Here is a 27,976-nt window from a genome sequence, read left to right as displayed (position 1 = left end):
TAAGTTGTTTTCTTTGTTCAAATGGGGCGTTCTAGATAAAGTGTTCCTGGAGAGCCCTCCTAGTTTGGCTAAATTCTGACACTATTACTTTCCTGTCTGCATCTCTCATGATTACAAATCTGGTCACAAACTCTATGTACCAGCTTGACCCCTGAATTTTCAGTCATTCTACATATGGCCTCTTGGTTCCCTTCATCCTCCCTTTCCCACTGATAATGGCTCAGCTCTGGATCCTGACCCAGTTCAGCCAGACACCAAGTCCAAGTTCCAATGGGCTACTGCTCATCCCTAGACCTCAGGCCAGTCTGTACTTAGTGATGAATTTTCAAGGCTACCACTGACAGTTAGCCAGCCCCAGAACTCACACTGCATCCTTTGTTGTCAGTCAGGCGCAGACTCAACCTTCAATTCTATTACACTGTGCAGGGTCCCTGGCCCACACCCAGCTTTCATGCATGTTTTTCTCAACGTCTGTGATAATATCTGAATTTTCAGCTCTAATATTTCCTGGGGCCAATATATTTTCTTGCCTTCCCACAGAGAGCTCTTCATCCTCTTTCATTCCCTGACATCCCAGCTGCCATACTGAAACCTGGTACCAGCCAGAATTTTCTAAAACCAGGACTGGAATTTTCCAGATGCCATGGTTTGGTTACACATGCAGATGATTCATGGAAGCTAAAGCCAGAGAGAGAGTTGCAGACATGTTTGATGGCTTCCTTAGGGTGTGACAAAGACCAAGGATCCCAAGATCTTTGGAGTTCATCAGAGACTTAGGAGAAGCTACTTTTAACTCACTCTGAGTTAGATTTTAAATATTCTCTACTAATAAGAAATCATCCTGTAATTGGAAGTATACCAAAGGGGCTGTTGGGAGCTGCAAAGAGGGTCTTTGAAGGATGTGGGAAGCTGGGTGAAGTGAAAAGAAGTGCGTCTCACAGTCTCACAGGCAGTGTGGGTGTATCCATTCTTTCTGGGTTAGGAAAAAGAATCCATCATTTTGTAGCGATTTATTTTGAAATGGTATGTCTGGTCTTCTGCGCAACTTTCCATGCAATTCTCTGGAAATTGCTTGTCTCAATCAGACATCTGAGAACTGTTATGATATGGGATTAATATAGATTTACAGGCTGGATTTATGAATGTATTAGTGATGACTTGGATAAGAAAGAGCAGATACAGCCTGAAGCCAACCTGCGGAAGGCCCAGGATTCCTCCAGACCATGCCAGAGACCACCTCCACTGCACTTAATAGAGAGTGCTAAAGTCACATCAGGAAGGGAGGCTTGCTTCTCAGGGACTAAAGAGCACAGAGCCAGAGGCTCTGGTTTGGAACACAAAGGTCCCTGTTTATTCTTCTTTGGTCCAAGGAGCAGGGAGTGTGCAGTGGTGGTGATAGTGTGTTGTCCTTTTTATGGCTGTGGGCTTAGCCTTACAGAAGATGCCCCGGGCAGCCTTTAGAGCAACTCCCTCAATGGATGCTCAGTAGTGAGGTCTGGAGTGCTACGTGGCCACTATTAGTGTGATGAAGCTTGAGGCAGGTTAGAGCTGATAGCCAGATTTGCACAGAGTAGTGGCCCAGGGTCCTGGAAATCTGTGGGAAACCATGGTCACCACCAGACCCTACTAGTACTCAGTAAGTGATGAAGAAGAATCATTCAGTTCCTTTAAAGAGGATGCTGTCCACAGGCCAGAACCAGAGAACTGAGCACCCAAGACAAAAAGTCTCTCTTCTTGTAAGTAAAACACAAGAAACAGAAGCAGGGAATGTATGCAGCTCTGAAAGGTTAGCAGTGCTCCTGCCTGTACCCCTCAGCCCAGTCAGGCTGGGAAGCACTGAAGTTTCCAGGACACAGACCTCTTCTGAAGACACCATCGGTGTGATGCATGCCCTGTGGCTCCATGTTGAAGCAACAGCTGATTGCATCAGGAACATAAGTATGTATTTCTAACAATAGCAACTAGCCTTTATTAAGGTGTTCCTCCATTGTGGCATGCTAAACCCCTAACATGGATTTTTCTTAATTAATCTCACAGAATGTAAATTGAGTGCTACTGTTATTCCCAGTTTACAGATGAGGGAACCAAGGTCCCTGAAGGCTAAGTGAGCCCACACATCCTGCATTTCCTCCCAGGTCTGACCAAGCTCAGGTATCTAGCTTCTCACCCTCAGGGCTAGTCTGCTTTCCATTGGAAGGAGGACTATTGCCTCTCAGATGACCCAGCACCAATGCAATGGTAGCAACCACCTGAGATGATGGATTGAGTTTCATTGGTAAGAACTCATCATATGCTCTTTATACAAAGTGGCTGAGAAAATTGTTTTCCCTAAAACTTGAGAAGAGAGGAAAGTTGGGCGGGAGAAGTACCAGGGGTCTCTGAAGAGTTCCACTGTCACCTGTGGGTAGGTTCTTAGCCTAATTCCAGCACCTCATTAATATAAACAATAACAAAGAACCCTCAGACATACCTTGGGGCTTAGTTGCTGTCTAGAAATAGAGCTGCTGAGTTACTGGGTGTACACAGTTGGAAGTCAGCCAATGTCACAAGAGTGCATTCCCGAAGGGCTTAGCCAATTTACACTCCTCTTGGCAGTATATACAGTATTTTGCTTCTCCATACACTGGCTCAACTGAATGTTATTGAGACTTTTAATCTTTGCCAGTTTAAATGATCTCTTAGTCATTTTGATTAATATTTCCCTGATTATAAGTGAGTGTGTATTGTTTATGTTTATTGACCAATTTGATTTGTCTTCTGGGAATTTCTTATATAAAACCTTTTGCCATTTTTATGTTTTTAAGCTGACATTCAGATGTCCATTAATTATAAGTGGCATCCTGCCCTCTAGTCCTCCACTTATTTTTGGATATAATTTTGTCATAACAAGGTTTTAATTTTTGAAATCGAATCAGAATACTTCTTTCTGGTTCTAAGGATTTGTCTTGACTTTTTTTTTTTTTTTTTTGGCCTGGGTTTTATGTATGCTCTTTCCACTCTAGGGTATAAAACTACTCTTATATTTTCATTTAATTCACCATACAATGGTTATGTTTAATTCCTTTCTCTATCTGAAATTAATTTTTGAATAGGATGTGACACTGATATTCTTATTTAAGTTATTAAAAATAGCATACCATCAGCTCTATGGGAACAGCTTCCATTTTAGTGTGCTCCTTCTTTTATTGTAAAATAAATGCCTTGAATATCTGTCTTTATTCTTTCCCACCAGTTGTTTGGTCAGTTCTGACACAGTAATAAAACTTCTACAGATGATAGCTTTATTGTACATTTCAACAACCAAGGTTCTGTCTATTAATCCTCAAAAGTGTTGTGTCCATTTGTTCTTCAAGGTTACCCTTGACCTAGTCTGGAATATTTTATTATATAATTTTATTTAATTGGGAATAAGACTTCACTGGATATATGGATTATTTTGGAGTTGACTGTTTGCTTTATAATGTTGAAACTTTTCATCCAAGTAGATGGGATTCGAGACGTCTTTTTTTTAATTATATATATTTGGTACAGGGTTTACTTTGCAGGTTGGACTCGTAGTGATTCTCCTGTTTCAGTCTCCCCAGCCCTGGGTTCCTAGGTGTGCACCACACCTGGTGGCCAGTTCAGCACACCTAGGCTGGGGCCGGCATGGCACGTAGTGCCAAGGATTGAACCCTGATCCTTGCCCAAGTCTTCTTTTATAGTTTCCAGTCTGGCTTTATGGTTGTCTTCCTGCTGCTATTGCACAGGCCTTGTGAGACTTGACCGCAGGTATTTTATGGGGTTTGTGGTTACTGTGAATAGATTGTTTTCTTTTCTTATCTTTTCAAACAAGTTATGATTACTAATAGGTGACTGTAATGATTGGAGCACTGGTCCTCTTTCCCACGCAGGAATCTGACTGAGCCTGCCAATCAGCCAGTGTGACTGCACAGGGCATTTGCCACCGGGAACACACGGGCCTCCCAGGTTTCTTTCTATTTGAAGAATGGAGATGTCTATGGGACTGTCAGAATCAGGACTTGAGTTTGGGTGTTCTATGCTTCCTGTGATGTCTGCCTACTTTTCTCAGTTTCTTTTTTGTGCCCTGGACTTTGAATTGTCATTGGAACCTGGGAGTTCTCTGTGTACCTGCCAAGGTAGCACATGTCTCCTTTAGAACATCATCCAGCAGCACCTGAAGTGTCCTCTCTGTGTTACTAAGGAAGATGAAAATGGAGTGCCTCAGGGTGTAGTAAGTCACTTGATCCCCAGAGTGTAATGAGTACAGCGTCTCCTCAGAATTCCTGTGCCACACTGCCCGGCCCCCTCTCTCTGCTCCAGGGCTGGGCCTCTGGCAGCCTTCATTTGTGTGGCTGTTGTGCAGGTGCCCACTTGTGCTACAGACTTGAGCTCCTCATGGAGATGGAAGTAGAACTCACACATTTACAGAACAACCCAATGAGGCTTCCAAAAGTGTGAAGAGTCAGTGAGGGATTAGTGTTGAGTGACCTGGCTAGGATAACACTGTAGCAAAGCTGGAACTCACAGGGGCCAGGGTTCGATGCCTGGCTCTGCATGCCACACTGGCCCTGTTCCCAGGTACTCTGAGCCAGCGATGGACTCCAGGTGTGGTAGCACGCACCTGTAATCCCAGCACTAGGGAGGCAGAAATCAGGAGGATCACTATGACTCTGGGCTGTGTAGTAAGACCCTGCACAAAAAAATAAAGAAAGAAAAAGAAAAAAAACTAAAAGAAAAGCTGGAATTCAGTCCAGTTTTCTGAGTCCAAGACATTTTCATTACTCCTGGAGGTTTCCAAAGCCTCATTTTCAAGATTAGGAAAGGGACTTTATATAGCCCCTTCAGATCCTTAAGCCCATGATCTTATAGTTCTCCTTGACTTGGAGCATTCCCAGGGAGTCTTGGGCAGGGTCCAGGGCAGGAATGATATTAAAGCTCTCTTCTTCTTGGCCTCGTCTTGTTCCACAAGTGAGAGTTTCAACTATCTACCCTCCCACACCAAGACAGTGGCCTGAGTCAGCATAACACATTCCTGCTGACATGTGCTGCCTCTTGGTGACAAACTGCACCCACCCTCAAATAGCTTCCCAGCCCCCAGGAAGCCTGAGCTCTCCAGCTTCAGCTCGGGTCAAAGAGAAGCTCTCTCTTTTCCCAGAACATGAAATTCACTCCCTTTCTTCTAGTAGCTCCACTGAGGGAGATATAAGACATACTTTCTATAAACATTGGTATTTGGTGAAATGTGTAGCATGAGGCTCCCTAAGTCCCTCTCAGCAGGGTTCCTCCTTGTTTTGACTAATCATTTCTTCTTATTATTAACTGTTATGATTAGGAGAACTTCCTGAGTAGGGCCCAGTGTTTCTAAGACCCTAATGAGCAACACGCACAGACTTGCTCAGCCCTGTGGTAGAGCCACAGCTTTCTGCTTCTCAGGGAAGGTGCAGAGATGGCTCAGGAGCAGGAGCTTTCCACCTGTTTGTGAGCACGTGCCCCTGGCACCTGGCTGCTCGCTTGTCACCACTGTGCCTTCCTGCCTTAGAAGCCTGGGCAGCATTCATGTCTTGATTCCAGCTATCACCTGCCCCAGGACTTTCCCTAAAATTATTTCTGTTTCCTTATATGTAAACTGAGGAGAGTACTTCTTACCTCCTAAGATACTGGGAAGATACATTTCATTAGGCAATGAACAATACTGCCTAAAATAGTTCTGGGCATATAAAATTCAAACTACCATCTAGAACTCCACTGAAATGGAAACCAACCCATCACTTTGTTCTATATACTCCCCATAGAAATCTATTCTAGGGAAAGGACTCAGTGTTGGTCATTTGTGTCCTGGCATAAACGAGTTCCACCTAGTCAGGACTGTGTCCATGGGAAGCCAGTGAGTGAGAGAGTCCTTCTATTCACCTAACAAGGTTTAGCCCACTACAAGGCAAGGGTCTTGGTGCCAGTTGTCACACCCACCTGCCTAATGACTTCTCTGTGGTCACAGACAAGCCATTTGGCCTCTTTGATCCTCAGTTTGATCAACATTTAAAATGAGAAGCTGAAGCATGTGAAGAGAAACTAGTGACATAATGTCAGCAAAAGACTGCTATGTTCAGAGATATTAAAAAAAAAAAGACTCAGAATCTGACTATTCTCATCCTCTCCACAGCTACTCTGATTCAAGCCACCATTGTCTCTTGCCTGGATAACTGCCATGCCTCCTAATTGGTCTGCCTGCTTCCACTTTTATCCTCATACATCCTGTCCTCACAAGGCAGCTAGAATAGTACTGAAAAAGTCTGAGCATGTCATTCCTCTGTTCAGAGTCTTATTTAGAATAAAATCTCAGTGAGAGTAAAATCCCTGCAGGCAGTGACAGTATCTACATAATCTATCTCCTCCACTACCTTTCTAATCTATTATTTCCCCACGCCTTTCTCCCCTCCCTCCTGCCTCTTTCCCTTCCTCTCTTACTCCCTCTTCCTTCTTTCCCCTCCCCTACTCCAGCTTTTCTGTCCCTTTGATTTCCCTTTAATGATCCAATTACTGCCCCATGTCAGGGCCTTTGCACTTGCTGACCTTTTGTCCTGATGAACACTCACTCTAGATATTGGCCTGATTCCTGACTCACCACATTCTGGTCTCTGTTCATGTGGCCTCTTCTTCAAAAGAGCTTCATTAGCACCTGAGCATGCTGTTTCTGCTCCTGCTGCATTTGCCATCAAAGCCTTATCACTGCTTATATATCTTCTTAGTGAAACATTATCTGACTTCACTAGAATATGAGCTCTATGAGAGCAGGGACTTTGCTTGTGCCATTGTATTCAAATTATTTATGATGTTATAAGGAATAAAATGCACAGCCCCTACTAGGTATTGTTCTAGCTTTTTATTTATACTGCTCCTTTCTAGTACCTTTTTAAAATGATCAAATAGGTAGAACTCATTTCCACCCCAATTTTATCACTGAATATGCTGATGCTTGGAGAGCTAATGTTAAAATCTGGGATTATTTGACTCATGCCTACTTGAAGCTGTTCAGTTTCCTTCAATTTCTAGTGAGTTCCTCCTGGGGATCATCTTAAATAGACTCCAGAGGTGGCATAACATTTCCTAGAATGACTGTGTTCATCCGGTCATTAGGAAGAGTGAGCCAACATAAGTTTTTCCAGGTTTTAATGTCCTCTCCTCATTATCCAAGGAGGATGTACCACACTTCGAGGAGAGGAACCTCAAAGTTGCCTGAGCTTTCAAAAGGATCCTCTCTGAAAGAGATACCCCCAAACTTTAGACACTACATACTCCATGGTGAACAGAACAATAATTCTTATATGTTCATAACTCACAAGCTGTAGACAATCTTTAGTCTGTGTTTGTTTCCCGAAGACCCTGTGCCTGAATTTCTGCTGTTGGGAAGAGGATGTCTTTGGTATTCTCTAAATGATTCATCCAGATGTCCATTTTGATATCACTAGTTTCCAGCAGATCTCTGATAACTTTTTCCCAATTTCTCAATAGGGCCTCAAGTGTCCCTCTCCCTGTGACAAAACCTGACCACTTCTTCTGCCACTGACTCTTGTTATTGTGGAGTTATATGTTGCCTGATATTCACAAGCTCCCCCTATGGCCAGCAAGGAAACATTGAAACAAGTAGAGTGTACAGGAGTCATGTCCCTCTCCAAGGTCCTGAAACAACTTGGCCTCCACATAAGACTCCCTTTCCTGAGATGCTGGTCACTCTTGTCTGACTTGTCTTTAAGAAATGTGCACTTGGTGAGATAATGATGAAAGAGGAGCTGACATCCTATTTGGAAAGAGAGACTGATAAAGAGAGCTGAACTTAAGCTGGGGAACTAGAAAGAATAAAGAAAGATTTGGCTTTGGTTTGGTTTGGTTTGAAGCAACCATTTACTGAAGAAGAAAATACAAATAAGCATTAAGCTAAATTTATGCTTCCTTGATAACTCAACTGCTTCTGCAACGATAGCAAACTTATCCTCTTTCAGCTTATGTTAGCTTCTACAGCACTCTGCAAGCTATATTTAGGGAACAGACATAACAGCTAGCCTAACTTGGTCTTCCATATACTTTGTACCTGCAGAATATCTCTTCAGACCTCCATGCCTCCCATGTATGTACCTATCACTATTCTTTGTTGTTGTTGTTCCTCGCATGCCTTCAGGGCACGTTTGGCCAGCGGGAGAGGTGTGAGGTTCGAACTCCAGCCACCTGAGGCTGACAGCTTTGTGGAAGCAGCCACTTAAAGGACTGAGCTAGGGCCAGGTCCCCCCTTAAGTTTTTTTGTTTGTTTGTTTGTTTGTTTGTTTTGCTCCAAATGCCCTCAGGGGTGGTTTGGCTGGCTCTAGTGTTGTGGGGATCAAACTACAGCAACCTGAGGCTGACAGCTTTGTGGAAGCAGCCACTTAAACAACTGAGCTAAGGTCAGGCCCCCTATCACTATTCTTTGAAACCTGCTTGCTTTTCTATAAAATTGCAAAGACTTTTCAACTTTCTGAGGAGGCGATCCAGTTACTCAGATATCTTGACATGGCTCCTAGAAGTAGCCACGTCACACTGCACAGTGGGGAATGAGACACTCCGGTAGAACCTTCACTTAGAGGAGCAATACCATACCACACCACCTACAGGTTCCCAAGCACACTGTATACCCCCATAATCCCTAATATTATTCTTTTGATGTTCCTCTCTATTTTATCCTCTAACTTTCAGCCCATGTTGAAGACTGCAGCCAGTTACATTTTCAGATTGCAATCTTGACTGTTATGGTTTAGATCTAGAATACTTCCTTCAAGTTTGCATGAGACCAGAGATGGAGCTTTGAGCAGGTGACTGGATGATGGGAATGTTATATACACCACTGGATGTGCCCATTGGTGAGTTTCTAGCTGTTGGGAGCTGGTTGGAAGAGTTCTGTCACACTGCTGATGTGACTTTGGTGTGTATATCTCTATCTACAACTCTTCTTCCTTCTCAGTTCAATGTGAGTTGAGCAGCGTTGTCCCCCCATGTAGAAACATCCTCTCCATCATGTTTCTACTTTGAAACCAGCTGGCCACAGACTGCAACTGTGAGTTCAAATGAGCCTCTCCTCCTTTAAGTAATGAATACTGGATACGGGTGATCCTGCAACAGAAAATGACAGAGACACTAGCTTTTCTCAGATATGAGAACATTACATATTTTGCATTTTATGCTGACAATATGCAGAAGTCTTAAATATTAAATATCATTTCTGGTTCATTCTCAGACATTATCTCAACCCTTTCTCAAAGGGAGACTGTACAGAGGGCACAATTTGCTATAGGAACTAAGAAGAGATTGCCTTGCCTATAGCTCAGAGAGGACAGTGGAGCCCAGATACTATGTCAAAGTCAAACCACAACTCAGGAGGCCATGCAGCAGAGGCACAGGTACACACTGCAGTTACAAGCCTAGGAAGTAATAAGTGCTGGACTCAACCTGGATGAACAACTCTATACTTATGAGGAAGGATTTACCCCCTCCTTGGGTGTGCTTCCTGGGGCTTAGCAGCCTGAAGACTATAAACTAGGGCAGAATGTTTCACCTCAAGCACAGTTCCAGTGTTGAGGACAAGATTCCTGTACATCATCCCTGAATACATTAACATGCATGAGTCTTGCCTTACCCCAAACCTCTGCAACATTTTGTGTCTGTATCATCCATTTTGATCTTAGCTATATATGTTCACAACTTCAAAACTCCAAATGAATGGTTTCTTGCATATCAACATAACTTCTATATCTTCACGGTTTTTACACTGCTCAACAGAGCTTTAGATGCAAGGTCTGTGCTCATGGAAAGAGGAGGTGGATTAGGTCAGTCTTAATTAGATGAGTGGGCCAGAACTCTAGGTGATTCAATAATAGCAATGCTAATAGAATTAATAATAGCAGCTGATGTTACTTAATTATTTTGTGTACCAGCCACAGCTATGGGCCTATTATCTCATTAAATTTTTAGAAGTACCATTTTTGGATGAGGGATTTCAGTCTGAGAAGTTGACTTTTTCAAGGTTGGCCAACTTGGTTGCTGTAAAAATGTAGAGGTTTCCTTCACCTCAAGAGACAGTTAAACTACTCAGTTTGAAAAACCATGCATGGCTTTAAACACATGCTGACTTCTCTGGCAACATTTTAGATGTTCTCAACAGATTCCCCCAGGAGTCACACACAGAATGGGGAGGGACCCGTCACTGGCCTGCTGCAGCAGAGCACAGATCCTGTCCAACCACAGCTATCGTCTTCCCCACCTCCCACAGCAGGGAGGGTCCAAGGATGCAGACCTGGGTGCAGCAATTCGCTTAGCTGCCCACCTGACACCTGACACCAAGCTGGAACTTATTTTGAAATCCTGAGAACAAGAATACGGTCCAATTAATAATCCTGAGGAAGAAATTGGCTTTAGGGTGCTTACCTCTCTTCAGCAGATCTTCCCTTTGATTGTTCAAGAATGCTCTTATTTCCATCTTAATGCCTGCAAATAAACTCACCTTCGCTCAGTCACTCATCCTCTGTCTTCATTCTTTAAAGAAATTTATCTGGCCCAAACCACATTAAAAAGCAGGAAGATTCTATCTCAAGATGACAACACTATGTCTGATCCTATGGCTCTTGAAAGATATTTTTTTTTAAAAATTCTTTTAAGTCCTAGTGATAAGCGGACTCCACATGGGCTGAACCAAGCTCTCAGGCACATCTTGAAAGACACTGGAAGCCCATCTCCATGACTGAGGACCACCATGCCCCCTCCTCATCCAAATAGAAAAATCACAGCTCAACACTTTTTCCATCCTTTAAAAGGATGAAATTTCCCTAGTCTTTTTAACAGGATGTGTTCATCAGTAGTAACCGTGGCAACAGATCAGGGAGCTTCAAAAAGCTTGTCTATGTGTAATTAAGAAAAAATGAAGAAGCAGACACAAGAGCAGGGAGCTTAGATAAGGAGGCCATGGAGCTGAGCCCTGCTGTGGCAGTCCCTGAGAGCTTTTTGTAATAGAGGTGGCAGATTTTCTTCTACCTCTTCTCTCTGCTTCTTGGGGATATTGCTGAGGGGACACATTCTGGATGAATATTCCCTGCAAAGTATAACCCAAACCCAGAAGCCGCTGCCTAGATAAGGAGAAGGTAGCACTAGTGCTTTCCTCTACGGAGCTTATGCATGAAGGCAATTTGCTTTGGTCAAGCTCTTCATTCAGATTAAGTGGTGGGCAACCTGCCTTCAAGAGAGTGCCCATCTAATATGAGTTCCAGAGCACAGAGAACCGGGGCTGGTATTGTTTTAACCACCCAGAAATAAGTCTCTAGCCAGCTAGAACCAGATCAGACCTTGTGGAAATAAGGAACAGGGCTTGGCATCCTGAGGAGGCCATTTGAGCTCTGGGTCTGTTTTATTTCACAGTACATATTCTTAGCTGAAATGACCTCACTTACCTCTCTGTTTCCTTCCATCCTGTCTGTGTTCTCTCACTAGAGAGAAACATAAACTCCATGAGAATGAAAATTTGCCAGTAGATTTTTCACTGTCTCCAAAGTGCCTGGAAGAGTGCAGGGCGCATTTGCTGAATCAGTGAATGAACACCTGGCAATAAGTGGGATTGTAGTCACTGCTGGGGCCCAGACTCAGGTCACCTCCACAAAAGTGGGTGGCACCCACTCTGCAAGATGAGCAGGGTGCAGCCTGGCCCATGAGGAGGTGAGTGAGGGAGGACACTCACGCTGGCCTCTCCTGGTTCCCTGAATCCACTCTGTGGGAAAGGCTCTTAATGACTGCTCCTGCTTCTCGGAGGGAGAGAATGAAATTAATCCTCCTCTGGACTCACCCACCACAGCATCCTGCATCCTATCCCACTTTGTGTCACACAGACACGTTCACTCTGAAAAGCACACAGGAATGGGAAAGGCCTAGTGAGTGACTGCTTCACATAAAAGCTGTTTCTGAATAAACCTGGGAAAACATTCTCCTGGAAAATCTGTTGCTTTTCTTCCTGAGCAGCTGGGAGCAAAAGAACAGGCATAGAGTAGCACTGACCATGGTGACCATGGTGGGTACACCCAGAAGCTACAGATGAGGTACAGGGTGGGACATGCCAAACCAGCTCTTTATTTGCTGCAGCTTTACTATACGTGTGTGTGCGTGTGTGTGTGTGTGTGTGTACTGGGTATCAAACTCAGGGCCTTGCACATGCCATGCAGGCTCTGTGCCACTGAGCTACATCTCCAGCTTTCACCAAGCTTCTTCCACTCATGTTCCCAAGCAGTGGGTTTTCCCTGAAGTCACTACTCTGAGGCCTCTCTGAGGCCTCCCCATGTACCCACAGCAGGCATCTTGTCTCATGCTGGTGCGGAGTACACACAAGGAACCTTTCGCCATGTGCACTGAACAAAAGCGGGAAACTAGGTTGATAGAGCTTGTGGCAGTGAACTGCTGCTTGGGCTTGGAATCACAGAGACAAGCCAGAAGCTGCTCCTGCCAACCAGGAGGACACAGAGGGGAAAAACCTCATAATGCAATGATAGATTTTGAGTTAGGCCTCTGGATATGGGTTTAAAGAAGACCAGAAAGGGAGTACATGTCTCCTTGACATCAGGGAAAATTGCTAGTAGAATAGATGCCGTATGTCTAAGGGTGAGCAGGAGTTTTTTAGGCAAAAAAAAGGAGTTCAAAGAACTTCAGATGCAGGGAAGGACACTGTGCAGAGGCCCAGGGATAGGAAGAGAGTTTAGGGCATTCAAGAAATTTCAGGAACTTTCCTGTTAGCCATACTATGGGTGGGGGAGGGGTGATCATGAGGCTGAGATGAGATCAACAGCAGCCCAGCCACAGGGGACTTGAGGGACACAGAAAGAGGATGAGTGCTTCAGGTAGTTGGAAAGTGAAGGACTTTTAGCAGAGGAATGCTGTGAATCCATGTGTTTTAGTGCTCACACTTTGACAGAAGTAGATTAGAGAGATGCAGAAAAGATACTTGATAAAAATTATGAGTCTGTGGCATTTGGACAGGAACATTGATGAGGTCTGGAGTTCAGAGGCTGAGGGAATATAGAGGAAAGGAAATATCTGAAGAAATGGAGATGGAGTGCACAGGTTGTGGTGCTGGTCTCTGAGGCAGGGAACACAGATGTCACTGGCTGGTGACTACATGGGGTGTCAAGGAATGTGAGGACTGAGTTGGGGTAGAAGTCTGAAGGGGAAAGTGGTCCTGGTGGAAGAGCAGGGAAGTAGCTGGGCTACAGCTGGCTGAGAGAGGAGACAGTGAGGAGAGATTTAATTGGAAGAGCTTGGCTGAAGAGTAAAGAAGGAACATGATGGTCTTTGGGCTTGCAAGTGGTAAACTGTGCAAGTTTACATTAAGAAGCTACAGTCGGGGAGAGGATGAGGCTGCAACTCCAAGGAGAGAGGGGATTATTAAAAGAGAAAGGTCTCCAAAGGCTGGAAGGAAGAGAAAGCCTGTAACTCTCTCTGCCCTGCTCCCGATGATGCTTTCCAAAAGGCAGCCTGAGGGTGGGCTGAAGATGCAACAGGATAATGGTTTTTAATGACACTACCTAGAGCAAGTGCTCACTGCAAATACTTATTTGAGGGTGAGAAACAATGGTCTGTGGGTGTGGCTAGGCTATTTGTTCTAAAAGCATGGCAGCAAGTCACCATGTTGTTGGTCATGCAAACTCCTATTCATGGTGTCTTCAATCTGAACCAAACAGATGTGTCCAAGACAGACACTGACCTACACGGATGACAATGAATTGTGTGAGGCAAGTTTGACCTGGTCCAGGAAGAGCCCACTGCAACAGTACTGACTGTTCTCCTGCTACAAGTTGTGGGCTGAATCAAAGAGAGATGGTTGTTTGTTCTTGGGTGGGGGGTGGGGGATTCTTAAGGACTGTTTGCAAGACTTCAGTGAAAATACTCCATAAATTCTGCCTTGTCACAAGCAAGCAACAGTGCTGTGCCTTTGCTTGGGCCTAATGGGCTTTATATAGTACAGTACTGATTTTCTTTCACATTTTAATAGAATCCGATTTAATATTTGCTTTCTGCTCTAGCTGCTTGCTGTTGACTGATTCAACACAGAATCTTTCCCTGGTGCCCCTCGACCTTGTTGTTATTCCCTCATTTTGTGTGCTGGCATTTGATTCCTGTCTCCAACATGAACCACTTTACACATGTCTTCGTTCAGCTGGCGACAGTCACGTGTGTGAATTCTGAATGCATTACTATCCAAGCGGCTGCGCCAGTGAACCCAGCGTTCAGAAGGGGGGCTTCTGGGTGAGATTCATTTCCATCCTAGACATTGAGGATATGCGAGGCTCAGGTTTGAAAGCCTGAGGCTATGATCTCTTCAGTGCTTAAGCAGAAAGTTCTCCAACTTAATCTCAAAATGCCCAGCCCAGTAACAGTTAATTCCCCAACATTTTGTATTCAGAGTACCAGGCTGCCTGGAATTTTGCATGTAGGCATTTCTACTTCTGTTGAAGTGGAAGCAGGCATAAATCAGCAGATCTGAGAGAAGAGCCTTGAGTCCAGGGAGCTTAATTGGTCTACAAGAGACAGAGTCCAGTCAAATCTAGACTGTGGTTGAGACTATGTGCTTTGAGTCAGGCAGGTCTGGGCCTCCACCGTGGCTTTAGATCTTATATGCCCCATGATCTATAGCCAGTCTCCTCTGTAAGCCATAGTTTTCATACTTGGTTGAGATAATTTTTGTATCTTTCTGATAGTTTCTTGGGGAAATAAATGAGGTAATCATGTCAAGCACCAGTAGTGCATGCTGAACACGCTCCTGTGCCCTTCTTATGTCATGGGGTCAAAACTGGTGGCTGTATGACCTTCTACAGAAGTAATGTGCCTTGTCTTTGCATACCAGAACTGATGCAATATGAATATCTATCCCAGGACCCCAGCAACCTGTTCTAGTGGAAGACTCTTTGCTGCCATGTATATGCCACACAGATTCCAAGATCTACTGGGGCTTTGGAAGGGTCACTCATGTCCCTCTATTGTTGAGCTCCACTTCAATTAAGAAAAGAGAAAGCACTCAATAAGTGTCCAGTATGTGCACATTTTGTTAGCCCTTATTTTGGCTGGAAAATGTGGCTTGCTCCTGACAATGAGACTGGCACGCACGTCCCTGAACTCATCTCTCGCAGCACATGTGATATAAAGAAATAAAACTTCAATGGGACTTGGGGACAGATTGTCATCTCTGTCTACCACTTGTTTGCACAGAATTGATTGGGGCATGGAGATCTGGGGCTGGGGAAGAAGGGGGTGAGTGTGTGGGATGGGGTGGGTCTATTGGCAGACCAGAGAGGTTCTGGGTGGAAAGCTTCAGCCCAGCCTCAAGGTACCCTTCTTTGTCTCCCTGCAGGTGTCCCATCAGGTCCCCGCAATGTCATCTCTATTGTCAATGAGACGTCCATCATTCTGGAGTGGCATCCACCAAGGGAAACTGGTGGGCGGGATGATGTGACCTACAACATTATCTGCAAAAAGTGCAGGTCGGACCGCCGGAGCTGCTCCCGCTGTGACGACAACGTGGAGTTTGTGCCCAAACAGCTGGGCCTGACTGAGTGCCGTGTCTCCATCAGCAGCCTATGGGCTCACACCCCCTATACCTTTGACATCCAGGCTATCAATGGAGTGTCTAGCAAGAGCCCCTTCCCTCCCCAGCATGTCTCTGTCAACATCACCACAAACCAAGCTGGTAAGTCTGCAGAGGTCTGTGCTCCTACTCTGTCTCCATGGAAGCTGCTTATCTCCTTTTCTCTGCTGGGATAGAGATGCAAACACACCCATCCTGCAAGGCTAACTTCAGGCCTCCTATCATCACTGATGGGCATTTGTGGCCATGGAGGAAGTGGCTGTAGTGTTTTACCTTTAATGCCAGTTGATTTGCTTGTTTATTTACTTGAGAGAAAGTCTCACTAGATGACCTAGGTTGACCTTGAACTTGCTATGTAGCCCAGGTTGGCCTCAAGCTTGCAATCCTCCTGCTTCAGCCTCCTAATGCTAGAATCACAAGCATGTGTCACCATGCCTGGCATAGAGTGAATGGGAGCCTAGGAGATGATAAGTAACCAGAATAAATGCAAGGATATAAATATAAGGTAGAATAGGACTTTAACTGCTTTAGATGGGACTCACTAAATACTTTTAGAAAGCTGGATAGAGGCCTGAGGAGATAGCTCAGCAGTCTAAGTACCTGCCTATCAAGCTCAAGGACTCAGGTTTGATCCCCGGTACCACAGGCTGTGCTGGCCCCAGAACTCCAGGCATGCTGTTCCAGTCATTGAAACCAGGTGTGGTGGTGCATGCCTGTAATCCCAACTCTGAGGAGGCTGAGACAGGAGGATCACTATGAATCCAAGCTGCATAGTGAGACTCTATATCAAATAAACAAACAAATAAAAGATTCAAATCAAATTAAAAATTTCTTTTAAAAAAGGTAGATAAAGGGATTGACAGACAAAAAGGTAGGTGAGTAAATGAGTGAATAAATTTGTGGGTAGATGATGGGCAGATGGATGGATAGATTGGCGTAGACAGATGAATGAAGTGAGTAGAAGCACTGAAAGACCTTGAGGATAGGAAAAATCAACAACAGAAATCATGCTATCAAGGTGAATATTAATTTAAAATAAAATAGTGGGCTATTTTTCAATTAATCCTCCTTCATTCAAGAGTATAGTCTTGTTTCTAGCTTGTTCGGATGGATGCTGTGGTGTCCTAGAGGCCCTAGACAGGTCACTCTCCATAGCCTGTATATCCCTGTGATAGCTCAGAACATACTTTTTTCCTTTTATTTCTCTATGTCTTATTTTCCAGATCTTTTCTATTTATTACCTTTCACACCTCTTACAGCAATCCATTTCTTTTTATATCCATTTAGCTAGTACATTATGCACTAACTCACTCATTTATTTACTCATTCATTATTAAGAGACAGTGATTTAGCATCCATTGCATGCCATGCCATGGATTAGATACTGTGAGAGATGTAGTGGTACTTGAGCCACTTTCGTCAGAGTTCCTCCCATGAAACTCATTAACTGAGGAATTTACAGAACACTGACACAGAGCACAGGTCTGCCAGGTTATATATTCTATGCATTGTGCAAATCTACAGCAAGTACCAAGGGAGGTAGAAAAGAGCAGTCTCTCCCCTGTGTGATTGTGTAGGCTTGAAGAACGAAGTAAACATCACATCTGTGGACAATGGGGGTCATAGGCAGTGGACCATGACCTTATTTGGAATTTTAGATTTTTCTTAATCCACAAATTTTAGAAATACGGGTGACTTGTGGACTAACAGGAGCCAACCCTCTCACTCCCTCTGTGGATCTCCCCCTTCTTGAACTCTTCTTTCGTACTCCAACCTTTTCTTCTCTTTACCTCCCCATGCAAAGCAAGTTCGGCCTCTTTTAATTCCAGGCATCTTTGATGGCAGATGATTCTTAGGTTGAAGCTGTGAGAATTGAGAAGAAAAAAAGGTGTTGTGGGAGAGCATGGCTGTCCAGATGGCTGAGTTATTGCTCTGTGTGTGTGTGTGTGTGTGTGTGTGTGTGTTTTCACATGGTGTGTTTGTATGTGTGTGCATGGTCACGTGTTGGCATGCATACATGTGTAGTGAGAAAATAAGGATGGAAGTGTAGAATTCTCCAGCTGGTGACCGCAGCTCCAGCGTCCTGGAGACAAAGGTTGTGACAGTCTGTGTTCCTCAAAGCAAAGGGAATGGTAATGTCTGCATCATGCTGAACATGTGACGTGGGCAACCTTTGTTAGCAGTATTTCCCTTAGAGAATTTAAGGCAGAAAACTGGCTGAAATATTTTAGTGTCCCAGCTTCTGGGAATAACAATCCTGCCAGGCTGTCATGTTACGCCGGGCTTGGCTGTCTTTTCCCTCTCTCTCTAAGCATGTGCGAATAAACCTGCCACTTATATCAGTTTGCTTTTATTTCTTCCCCTCATCTCTCTTACTCTGCTATTCCTGAACCTGCCCATCTGCTTGTCTTTCCATCTGCACCTTCCCAGGCTGCAATGGAGAAGAGGGACCAGGGCTTTTGTGAGGGGCTCCGCACTATCAGCATTCAAAATATCTGTTTTTATCCTCATCTATTTGTTCCTCCACAAACCCACTTCTCTTGCTTTTTGTTCTAGTAAGCCCTTTTATTTTTAACCTTCCCTAATTTTGTAGTCCCAGCCTTCATTATCATTTTTTAACCTATGATACCTCTTCAGTAATTCTGGAATTTTGGTGTCAGAAAATTTACAATCAGTGAGAGATGGAGGCAATTGTTTTTTGGTCGTGCATAGTCATTATAAAAGAAATACTAAGTTGTCTAGTAGTTCCTAATCATTGTGCTACAGTGTTCAGAGGAGCATAGTGATATCATACTGGGCTGGTGAATGCAGATTCATAAATTCAAATTGTCTTTAGCCAATAGATATATGTTTTTAAAGGCAGAAGTCATCAAAATAAACATTTGAGCCTGTAATGCTAAAGAAAAATCTAGAAACATAATATAAGTTATACCTTTTACCAGAGATAGAAGAGATAAATGCTAGGTGTCATGAGAATCGGATGTCTCACATTCATTAAGGTATATGGCCTACACAGATGTTACCTACAGGCCATGACTTGTGTAATGTCTTCCAAGGACCCTTGAGTTTGTCCACTGTCCACTCCAGGTGAGGTCCAGGTAAGCCTTCCTCCCCTGGCCTCATGGCCTGGCAGTGGGGAGCATTGAATCGGTCCTGGTTGAAGAGCAGATGAGCAATGATTACTATGGTTGACACCTTGTGTGTGCTGCTTTGGTGTCTGCAAAGAATTTTGCAATATGTGGATACTAATCTTTGTAACTACTCAGTAATGAGCACTCTCAACCTCCACTTTTGAGATAAAGAAGCAAAAGTTTAAAGGGATTTGGAGAATCTAGACCAAATGGAGAACCAAAGATTAGAGTTGCATCAGCAGGATATTCTTTCTTTCTTTCCTTTTGGAGGCAAGGTATCACTACATAGTTCAGGTTGGCCTTCAGCTCACGGTGTGGTCCAGGCTGGCTTAAAACTCTCAGCAATCCTAGCACCTCAGCCTTCTGAGTACTGGGATTGCAAGCATGTTCCACCATGCCTGGCTCAGTTACTACCTCTCTTGATGCTTCCTTCCTACATCCTGTTCTAAAAGTGGATGCTCCTTCTTCGATCTGCCTTTCATAGTCCCTGATAACAGACTTTTCTGAACTCCAAGAGTTATGAGCAAAGAATAATTTTTAGAGATTCTGTAATCATTTGATGAGTTACTGGACACCGAGAGCACAGTTCTTCATTCAGAGAGGAACTTGACTGAGGGAAGCCTAAAGGATCTATTGAATCTTGAGATTCAGAAATCTCCATCTTGTGCCACAGCACTGATCCTCTATATGGTCATAGCTCTCAAAAACATTACACCACTCAGAGAGTAACAGAATTGAATTTTGTGTTATCATATATATATATATGTATATATATATATATATATATATATATATGAAATGGTCCTTCATTTATCTCCCCCTTTTTGTTTACTCTTGTCAGAGATGTGTATTCCATTGCCATTCATATATTGTAGGTACATAAATAGATATACAGCTACTTTCTCTTAGTTCAATGAGAAGGAAGTTTTGAACTGATAGTGTTTAGATAAGATATCATGTCTGCATCTTGTACTATGAATAGCTACTACAAAGACAACAATACACGATGTATTAATTATTGTAACTGTCCTACTAACCTGTTTTGAAACTGTCTCATTGCTACTTCTTTCTCAAAAAAAATTATTAAAAATAGGGGCCCAGGAGATGGCTCAGTAGAATAAGCACTTCCCAGTGGCACAAGGGTCTGAGTTCAATCCTCAGTTCTGAAAAAAAATATTAAAAATAAAAAATAATAATAAATAAGAAATATGAAAAGACCAGTCTGAACTACATAGCAAGTTTAAGGCCAGTCTGAATTACACAGCAAAACCATGTCTCTAAAATAAAATAAAGGTTAGAAGCATAAAAGAAGAACTGGATTTTGCCTAGTCCACAGGCAGCAGCAAAGAGTTTACATTTCTAAGACATTAACGCACCAAGGTCTAGCAAATCCCACACAGAGATGTAGTGGGGCAGACGAGGAAACTGGAGTTAGAGAGCTAAGAAAATTTTCACAGCATCTCAAAGTCAGCAAATGATGTTTCTGGGCTTCTCACTCAAGTTTGTGGCCATTTTATACTCAGACCAATCAAAAACCGTATTATAGTGGGCTGTGTATGTTATAAGCTCTCTCTAAGCTATTGCCACATAGCTGAACCATTTTTAACTGTCAAAAAAAAATGTCCATCATCTTTGGTCAGGGTTGGTCATGAATTATGCAAACTCAGATTTATGTGAGGTCTTCAGGGATACATCCTCGCTCTGAATACAGATGCCAGGAGTTTAAAATAGACCAAATCAGGTGGAACTCTCTGTTCCAGTGGCCAAGTGATCTGCAGAGACATCGTTTTCACCACTAGCTCCAGCAGTCACTCTCCGGCAGCCAGCCCCACATTCAGACCCCATGTTGGATCATCTGGGTATCACAGAGAATTAAGTGAATGACAAACTTCACTTCTCTTTCCTGCTAGTGAGACTCAGGATACCAAAGCTGGGGAAGAAGACCTCAGAGAAATTCTTGGCGTGTGTTCAAGGGTGGAGGTGAAGCAGACCAGCACATATGTGATTTGGAACTATCTAAGCCCAAGAGAATAAACTCAAAGGTCTCTGAGGCCAGGCCAATAATGGAGAGGGTAAAACAAGGCCAGGCAGTAGGGGCTGCAGGGAACTAAAGAGCACAGGTTCAGCCACTGCTTGGCTCCAACAAATATCACTATGCTCATTACTGCCTGAATTTATAAGCTGAAAATCCAGATTTAAAATGTTTACAACTGATTAGAAAATTTTAAACCATTTGGGAGCCAAACAAATCCAATTCTGGATTTGGCCTGTTGCTGTAGTTTACAACTTGTAATTCTGAGGGCTAATCTGATTGACTGAAGCCTTAACAATGAGCAGGTTGTTCTTTCAATCTCCTTCTACCCTATCGTATTTTCTTTACCTCTGGAGCTCATGGTGGCAGACAGGCAGTTGTGGGGGCCGGTGTCGTGGACTTGGTTTCCCTATCTGTTTCTCATATGACTCCTGCAAATTCATTTATCTGCCAGGAGCCATCCATCTCTTTCCTACAAAATGTAAAACAGAGTACATGCTTTCTAGTACTGTTCGTCATAAGCAAATGAGACAGCTGTGGAAACCACCAATCTGTGGACTGGGAGATTAGCATCGTTTCTGAGAATATGTCCTGATCCACAGAGCAATTTGCTGAACTTTTGCTCCCTAAGTTCTTTCCTTCCATGGCTTCTCAGTCTTTGTTTGGGACTGATATTATCCATATCAGAAGTGTAGCAGATACTCATTTCCCATTCTCTGCTGAGAGGAGCAGGCACAGGAGAGGAGAGTGGCACTGTTTGCATTGTAATGAACTAAGGATGAGGATGGGACTACAGCTCTGGACCAGCATACCTGGCTCAAGATGACCCAGTGGCCCCAAGGAGCTCTTCTGTCTCTTTTCATCGTGTGTTAGAGAAACAGAATTTTTCCTTTAACTCACATGATTCCATCAGCAGGATTTATATCAGACATTTATGTTGCACACAGTCCATGTACAGCCTGCTGCGCATGTAACGTGCTACTCATTATGCCCACAACACAGATGCAATCCATTACTTAGCACTGTTTAAAAACTTCTGCACTGCTCTGTTAATAGTCTTGAGCCCCTCAGTTTGTCCATTTGTAAGGTATTTTTGAAGTTCTGAGACAATTACAGTCACTCAGAAACACTACTTTTCCTACGAAAGAATTACCTAGACCATCAATTCCTCTGAATTCATCACCTAATTTGCATTATTCCTTGGTTAAATATAGTATTTGCATGCATAAAGAATAATCTTTGAATATGAAAAGGAATTTATGATATTGCAATATATTGAGCTCTTTGGTGGAAAGATATTATGTAAATCTCAAAATTAAATATTAAAACAATATTACATGCTGCCTGTAAAAATGTAGAGTGTGAAGATCCCATATGCTGGAACCAGTTCATTTTTAAAGGCTGGTCTCATTGGAAATTAGCGTGCAGATTTGCTTCAGAGTAGAGAAAAGATTGAGTCAGAATTTGAAAAAGACTGGAATGAATTTCAAGAAAACTTTCATTAAAGTGAATTTTAAAAATCTTTAAAAACTTAAGTAAATGAAATTTTCACTATTCTGAATTCAATTTCATTTCATTGCTTTCTTCTCATCCGTAATTCTAGGAAGGTTATTTTATTGTTTTCTAAACTCTGGTATTGGGAAGGAAACTCCATGTGGCTTCAGAAAGTCCCTGGCCATTTGCACAAAAAAGCAGTGTGTGGTTTGTGGAGACAAGGCCACCAGCAAGTGGCTGCCCTGCCACAACCAAGGTTGTGGTTTCCGCCCTTGACCCCCTTGGTGCTTTCTGCCACAGAGCTCCAAGGAGAACCCAGCTTCCTCACATGTCACCAGCTTCAGGACAATGGAGTGGCACAGTGCTAGGCACAGAAAGCCTTGGGCCATATTTTCACATGTCCTAGCTCCCAGAAAAGCATCTTTATACAACTGTTTGGTTGGACTGTGATGATCAGAGTATGTAGGGTGGCCCACAGGTGGCATATTGTGATCAGACAGCTCCTAGAAGGAACAAGGAGGGAAAGATGCTTAGTATGCTGATCTCAGAGGAACAGAAACCACACTAAATATATGCAAAGAAGGTCAACTTCTGTGTTTGCACGCTTCAACTTTTGGAATGTATTCATTCATTCACTCACTGAAATCTTCATGACAGCTTTCCAAGTGCTGACTCAGAGGTTCCTGCTTCTCAGGGAAACCCATATATTTACCTACTCAACAAATGCATATTGTGTTTATGGACACCTTCTGTGTCTTCTGAGACCTGGGTTTGGGCACAGATGCCAGAGACATAGCAGCAAACAAAACGAATAGAAATCTACACATTTGTGGAGCTCACGTTCTAGGCTACAGCACCCACTGAGTCTGAGATCAGAGGACCAGAGCCTCTGAAGAGTGCATGGAGGGCTCTGCGGTGAGGTGGCTGGAGGAATCCGGGCTGGGCTCTTGGTGCCATTCCCTGCTCCGGGGCCAGCTTCCACATTCCAGAACTTAGAAGGTGACCATGTGCAGTTGCTGTGGAGCCTTTTAGCACCTGGTGGTCATTGCTCCACAGTGACAGCGTTGGGTGACACAATTTATTGTTCGTTGCATGCACTCATGGGCCAGTATGAGCTTCTGCTGCTAGGACATGCAGTGATTGGCCCTGGGAATCCTCCTGTGTGTGTCCCGAGCAGTGGCTGACGGTGCTAAAAGCTCAAGAGCAGGTGCCCACAGCCCACCCTGCATTGCTGCTGGGATGACTAGAGTGGGTCCAGGACCTGAGGACTTACGGGCTCATTTTGCTCCATCTGTCCAAGTGTGTGGCTTGTGGGATGACAGTGGGACCACTGGCAACTGTGGGGCCCTCCTTACTTAACGCGAAGTCCACATAGGTTGTTATACCATCAGTTACCGTGGAAACACTAGTTGGATGGTGAAGTAGTTGTTATTTGCTTGTGGCTTCAGCAGAAAGGCAGGAGGGAAGAGAGATCCTGATGTCTACCTACACCACACCCCCATAGTAAGTCAGCTTTGTGAGCCAATTAGAACATCCAGAAGAGCATATCTTTTATCTATCTTATTAGCCATTGCACCTCAGTGTCTAGCTGTTTTCCTGAAACATGGAAATCATTCAACAAATTGTTCAGGAGCTAATAAATTGTTATATAACTGCGTGAATGAATTCCTCAGTCTTCCTGAAATTAATCTCAGCAAATGGCCCCAGCTTCAGCCCTCTCTATGGTCTCTCCAGCAGGCATTTTTAAATATGGTTCCAGATTGTGCTCTCCCAAGCACTGATGAGACCTGGGGCTTCCCGAGAGCTCTGTTCCCCCTGACACGTGGCCCTTTGGTGGCCCCTCTGCTGTGACCTGGCCTGCCTTCCCACCGGCAGGCAGCTGCTTGGGCAAGCACGCTGCTTGGGTAGCGGGAGCAGCACTTCAGTGCTGTTTTCTGTCCACCTGCACACCAGCTCCATGCCTATCATTTTCACAGCACTATCCATGTTAAACAGGCAGGAGCACCAGGGGCTTTTGAATGCAGCAATTAACAAAACAGTAATCAAGCTAAGTGTTTAATTTCAGAAAATTGACATCTTTTCTGAGCAGATATGAAAGATGAGAGGAAAAAGGCACATTAAATGTTCTTGGTAAATAAAGGCAACACTGGACCGCAAATATTTTCTAGTACAAGGGAGATTCTGTCAGTCCCTCAGATTTTGGGATCAGTTTCCTTTTAAAAGCCAAACTGTAGGACTTTAGCTAATTGAATCCTGGGCTGTAAGAGCATTTCTTTCCCTCTTTGCACCTTACTGCTGCATCTTTTGCTGCCATGGCCTGCTGGCCTTAGGTAACCTCCACAGGCTAGATCTGCCTCATAAACCAATGAGCTGGGGCATTTGTCTTCAGGAATGAGTTGCATGTCAACAGGGAAACTTCTGAGGAGGTAGATGTGCAGGGGGCTGAGGGGATGCAGGGGTTCAGCAAGGTCAGCCTTGTGTTTGTTTCCCCATCTGTGACCTGGCTGAGAGTGAGTGTCCAGGGACAAAGGATGGAGAAGCAAGAAAGATGGCTCTGCACAAGGGATGTTGTGATGTTTGAAACACAGATGGGCAACTTTGAAGTGCTGTGAGGAGGTGCCACAGCTAAGCAGGGGAACAGAGCTCTCAGGGACTGTGGTAAGCCTGGCACTTCCAGAAGGAGCATTGGAAATTGTACTCACAGGGCTGCATGTCCTCTGGGGAGTGGCTGACAATCTGGTCTAATGAGTAGCTTTCCTAGAGGGGTCTTATAAGCAACTGACATTCACAACAAGGAAAGTAAAGATAGAGAAACAGAATGGTTTGCAAGTCCCTTGAAGCTGCCCCAGAGGCTTCTAGAAGTCTTCAGAGATGCCACCTGGAGATGATGGGATTGGTTCTGCATATAGCAACTCATGAAGATTTTGAGTATGCATTCAAATTACTGTGTGCAGTTAGATATTTGGTTTTCTGTTTTCTCTATGAAATTTGGATGTTAAAAGTGAAGAGAAAACTATTAGGGTTGCAAGTTTGAGGGGAATAAACAAAGTCTGACAGTGCCACTGAGAAAATGGGTAGTAAAACTAACCAGAGGAATTTAAGGTTTCTAGGAGCTATAGAAAGCTCATTTGAAGTTGATGATCATATGTTTACAAAAGCCAACTTATGCAACTTTCTCAGAAGTATGTGCCTTCTGGTAATCAGATCTATAGGGAATAGATTGTGGATGCATCTTTAGTTGGATTTTGACAGTTGTATAGTATAGAGAGACAAAGGTAACCCCTGTCCTTAAGTATGAGTATTGTGAATTATGATATGGAAAAGAGATAATCTAACCTGGATAATGAGGGATATAAATGAAAAGGGGTCTGATGTGTTGAATGGAAACGAAGTCCACCAGAGCCACATGAGGCTAACAAAAATTGTAGTGGGCTCATCTGAGGTTGCCATGAAGAAACAGAATACTCACATTTGTGGTTCTAAAAATGGAGAGATTTCAAAATTCAAATATGTCGTGAGAGTGGGCATGGAAGAGTTGTGGACATGAAGGAATAGAGAAGGCAATTGTATTAGTTAGCATTCCCTCCCTTCAGACACAGCACAAGGCACCCACCACTTCGAGGAGAAGAGGATTAACTTGACACATGGTTTCAGAGGAGTCAGCCCCTGGCTCACTGGCTCCCAGGCAGAAGTATCATGACAGAGGGACATGGTGAAGTGAAGATGCCTAGTTAATGGTGGCCAAGAAGCAGAGCAGAGGAATAGTGCTGGTGGGGAAGAGGCCAATGACCTATATAGTACCCAAGGTCACAGCTCCATGACCCACCCTGACACATCCAGAAGATGGTTTACTCTTCCTGTGACTCCCAGACCAATCAGGTTGACAGAGTGAACTTACTTAATCACCATAGCATTATGCGAATGGACCTGAAATCATCCCCAGGAGGGCAAGACTCAAGGTAGAGAGGAAGCCAGACAGAAGCCCAAGTCTTCAACTAATGAAGGAGGGACAATGGGAGGGAGGACACAGTGACACCAAGACTTAGAAAGGGGTGGTTCAGCCAGAGGGCTCTGCAGAAGGTGCAAGAGACAGTGAGGAACAGTGTGAAAGACAAGATGGGGAGCAGGGAGTACACAGCCCACGTCTTTACCTTGAGGTGTACTAAGCATGAAACTGGTACCAGTTTCAGGGTGGTGATGATGGGTCCTCCAGCTTCAATGGGCTCTGTTGGATGTATGTGGGTGAGAGCTGAAGGAAATTCAGGGACACAGCTCACTGTGGGGTGTCTTTTTCTCTCTCCTGTGAATCCCCCAGCCCTGATGTTTCCAGTGAACTACTTGCCATGATTGAATATTGAACAGACCATAAATACCATCATTCTTATTTCACAGTAGGAGAGGCTGGCAGGGCCATGTGCCCAGGTGATGTTTTCATCCTGATGGTCTAGTCTTCAGTTGATGCCTCAGTTACTTTTCTCTCGTTGCTGGGACAAAATACCTGGTACCCAAAATAAAGGAAGGAAAAGTTTATTTAGCTCACAGTTAGTGGAGGTTTCTGTCCACACTCATCTGGTTCCAAGGCAGAATGGCACATGGCAGAGGGCAGTTGTTTGTAGCAGCAGACAACAACAAAGAGCAAGAGGCAAAAAGGAAGGAGCAGCAGCTTCAGCAGCTAGCAGACCTCTCTCACTTCCTTATACTGTATTCATGCTCCCTCCCCAGGGCAGGTGAAACACTCACACCCATAATCCCAGCCTTGTATCATGAAGTAATCACAAACTCTAGAAGCTGCCCCATGACTGCATGAGGTTTTGGGGGAGACACCTAGACAAAAGCCATAACAGGTGCCATCAGAGCACCGAGGCCCACCTGCCCAGGACATGCACCTCCTGATGAGTACCACTCCCACCAACACACACCTTCACAGCCTCCTATGGCCTTAGGCTCAGGTTTTCTGTCATGTCCACAATGTCTATTTCCTGGAGCACTTTCTGGTTTTCCCAGCAGGGAAGAAGACCTCTGGGGCAAGGCCAGCCTATAGGGACACGGAAGGCAGAGATATCTAGAGGGATCACTGACCTCCTTGCTTTGTTCTCCTGATAAAGGGTTCTGCACACTCTTCTCTTGGGTGGGAATGTGTAATGGAGACTTAGAACTCTCTGAGCCCTTAAGGGATCCTGAAGACTTTGCCCCTTTACAAGCGTGGCAACCTCCTTGTCTTCCATATCCATACAGGGTAATCTCGAGGGGTTTCAAACCTGCTGAGTACCTGAGAGTAGAGGGTAGGAGAAAGAATATGTGTTGGTCTTGGAGAGGAGGCTGGGCTATTTCTGGCTCTCCATTGGCCACCTTGGGATTTAGGGATGCTGCTTTTCTTTTCTTTCGCTCAGCACTCTAATCTGTAAATTGTAAGAGTTGACAGAAAACTGAAGGACCTCGGCTGACCTCTTGAAGCTTAACACTTCTGATTTCTAGATTAGCAGTTCCCCAACCTAAAAGTGCCTCAGACTCATGTGAAGGGCTAGATAAACAAGTTCCCAGCCCAGCCCCAGTACTGTTCCAGTAAGGCTGGGGTGAGTCTCACAGTCCTGCAGTTTTTACCAGTTCTCAGGTGATGCTGATCTGGAATCACATTTTGAAAGCTACTAGGATCAGGGGTTCATCCCAGTAAAGAAGGCCCCC

At 44.1% G+C, this 27,976-nt stretch overlaps 1 protein-coding gene across 2 annotated transcripts in view; it reads left to right on the top strand.

Moving 5' to 3' along the window:
* The window catches only part of Ephb1 (EPH receptor B1), a 436,689-nt gene that overhangs the window by 303,851 nt on the left and 104,862 nt on the right, over window positions 1-27,976 (top strand). For both annotated transcript variants that reach the window (XM_004625001.1, XM_004625002.1), the window contains exon 5: window positions 15,404-15,739. In XM_004625001.1, coding sequence (XP_004625058.1) covers window positions 15,404-15,739 — 336 coding nt within the window. The remainder of the gene's footprint in view (window positions 1-15,403; window positions 15,740-27,976) is intronic.

The sequence above is a fragment of the Octodon degus genome, unplaced genomic scaffold (genome assembly GCF_000260255.1).
Source record: "Octodon degus isolate 3935 unplaced genomic scaffold, OctDeg1.0 scaffold00008, whole genome shotgun sequence".
NCBI classification, from domain to species: Eukaryota; Metazoa; Chordata; class Mammalia; order Rodentia; family Octodontidae; genus Octodon; species Octodon degus.
This window is presented reverse-complemented; position numbering and strand designations above follow the sequence as displayed.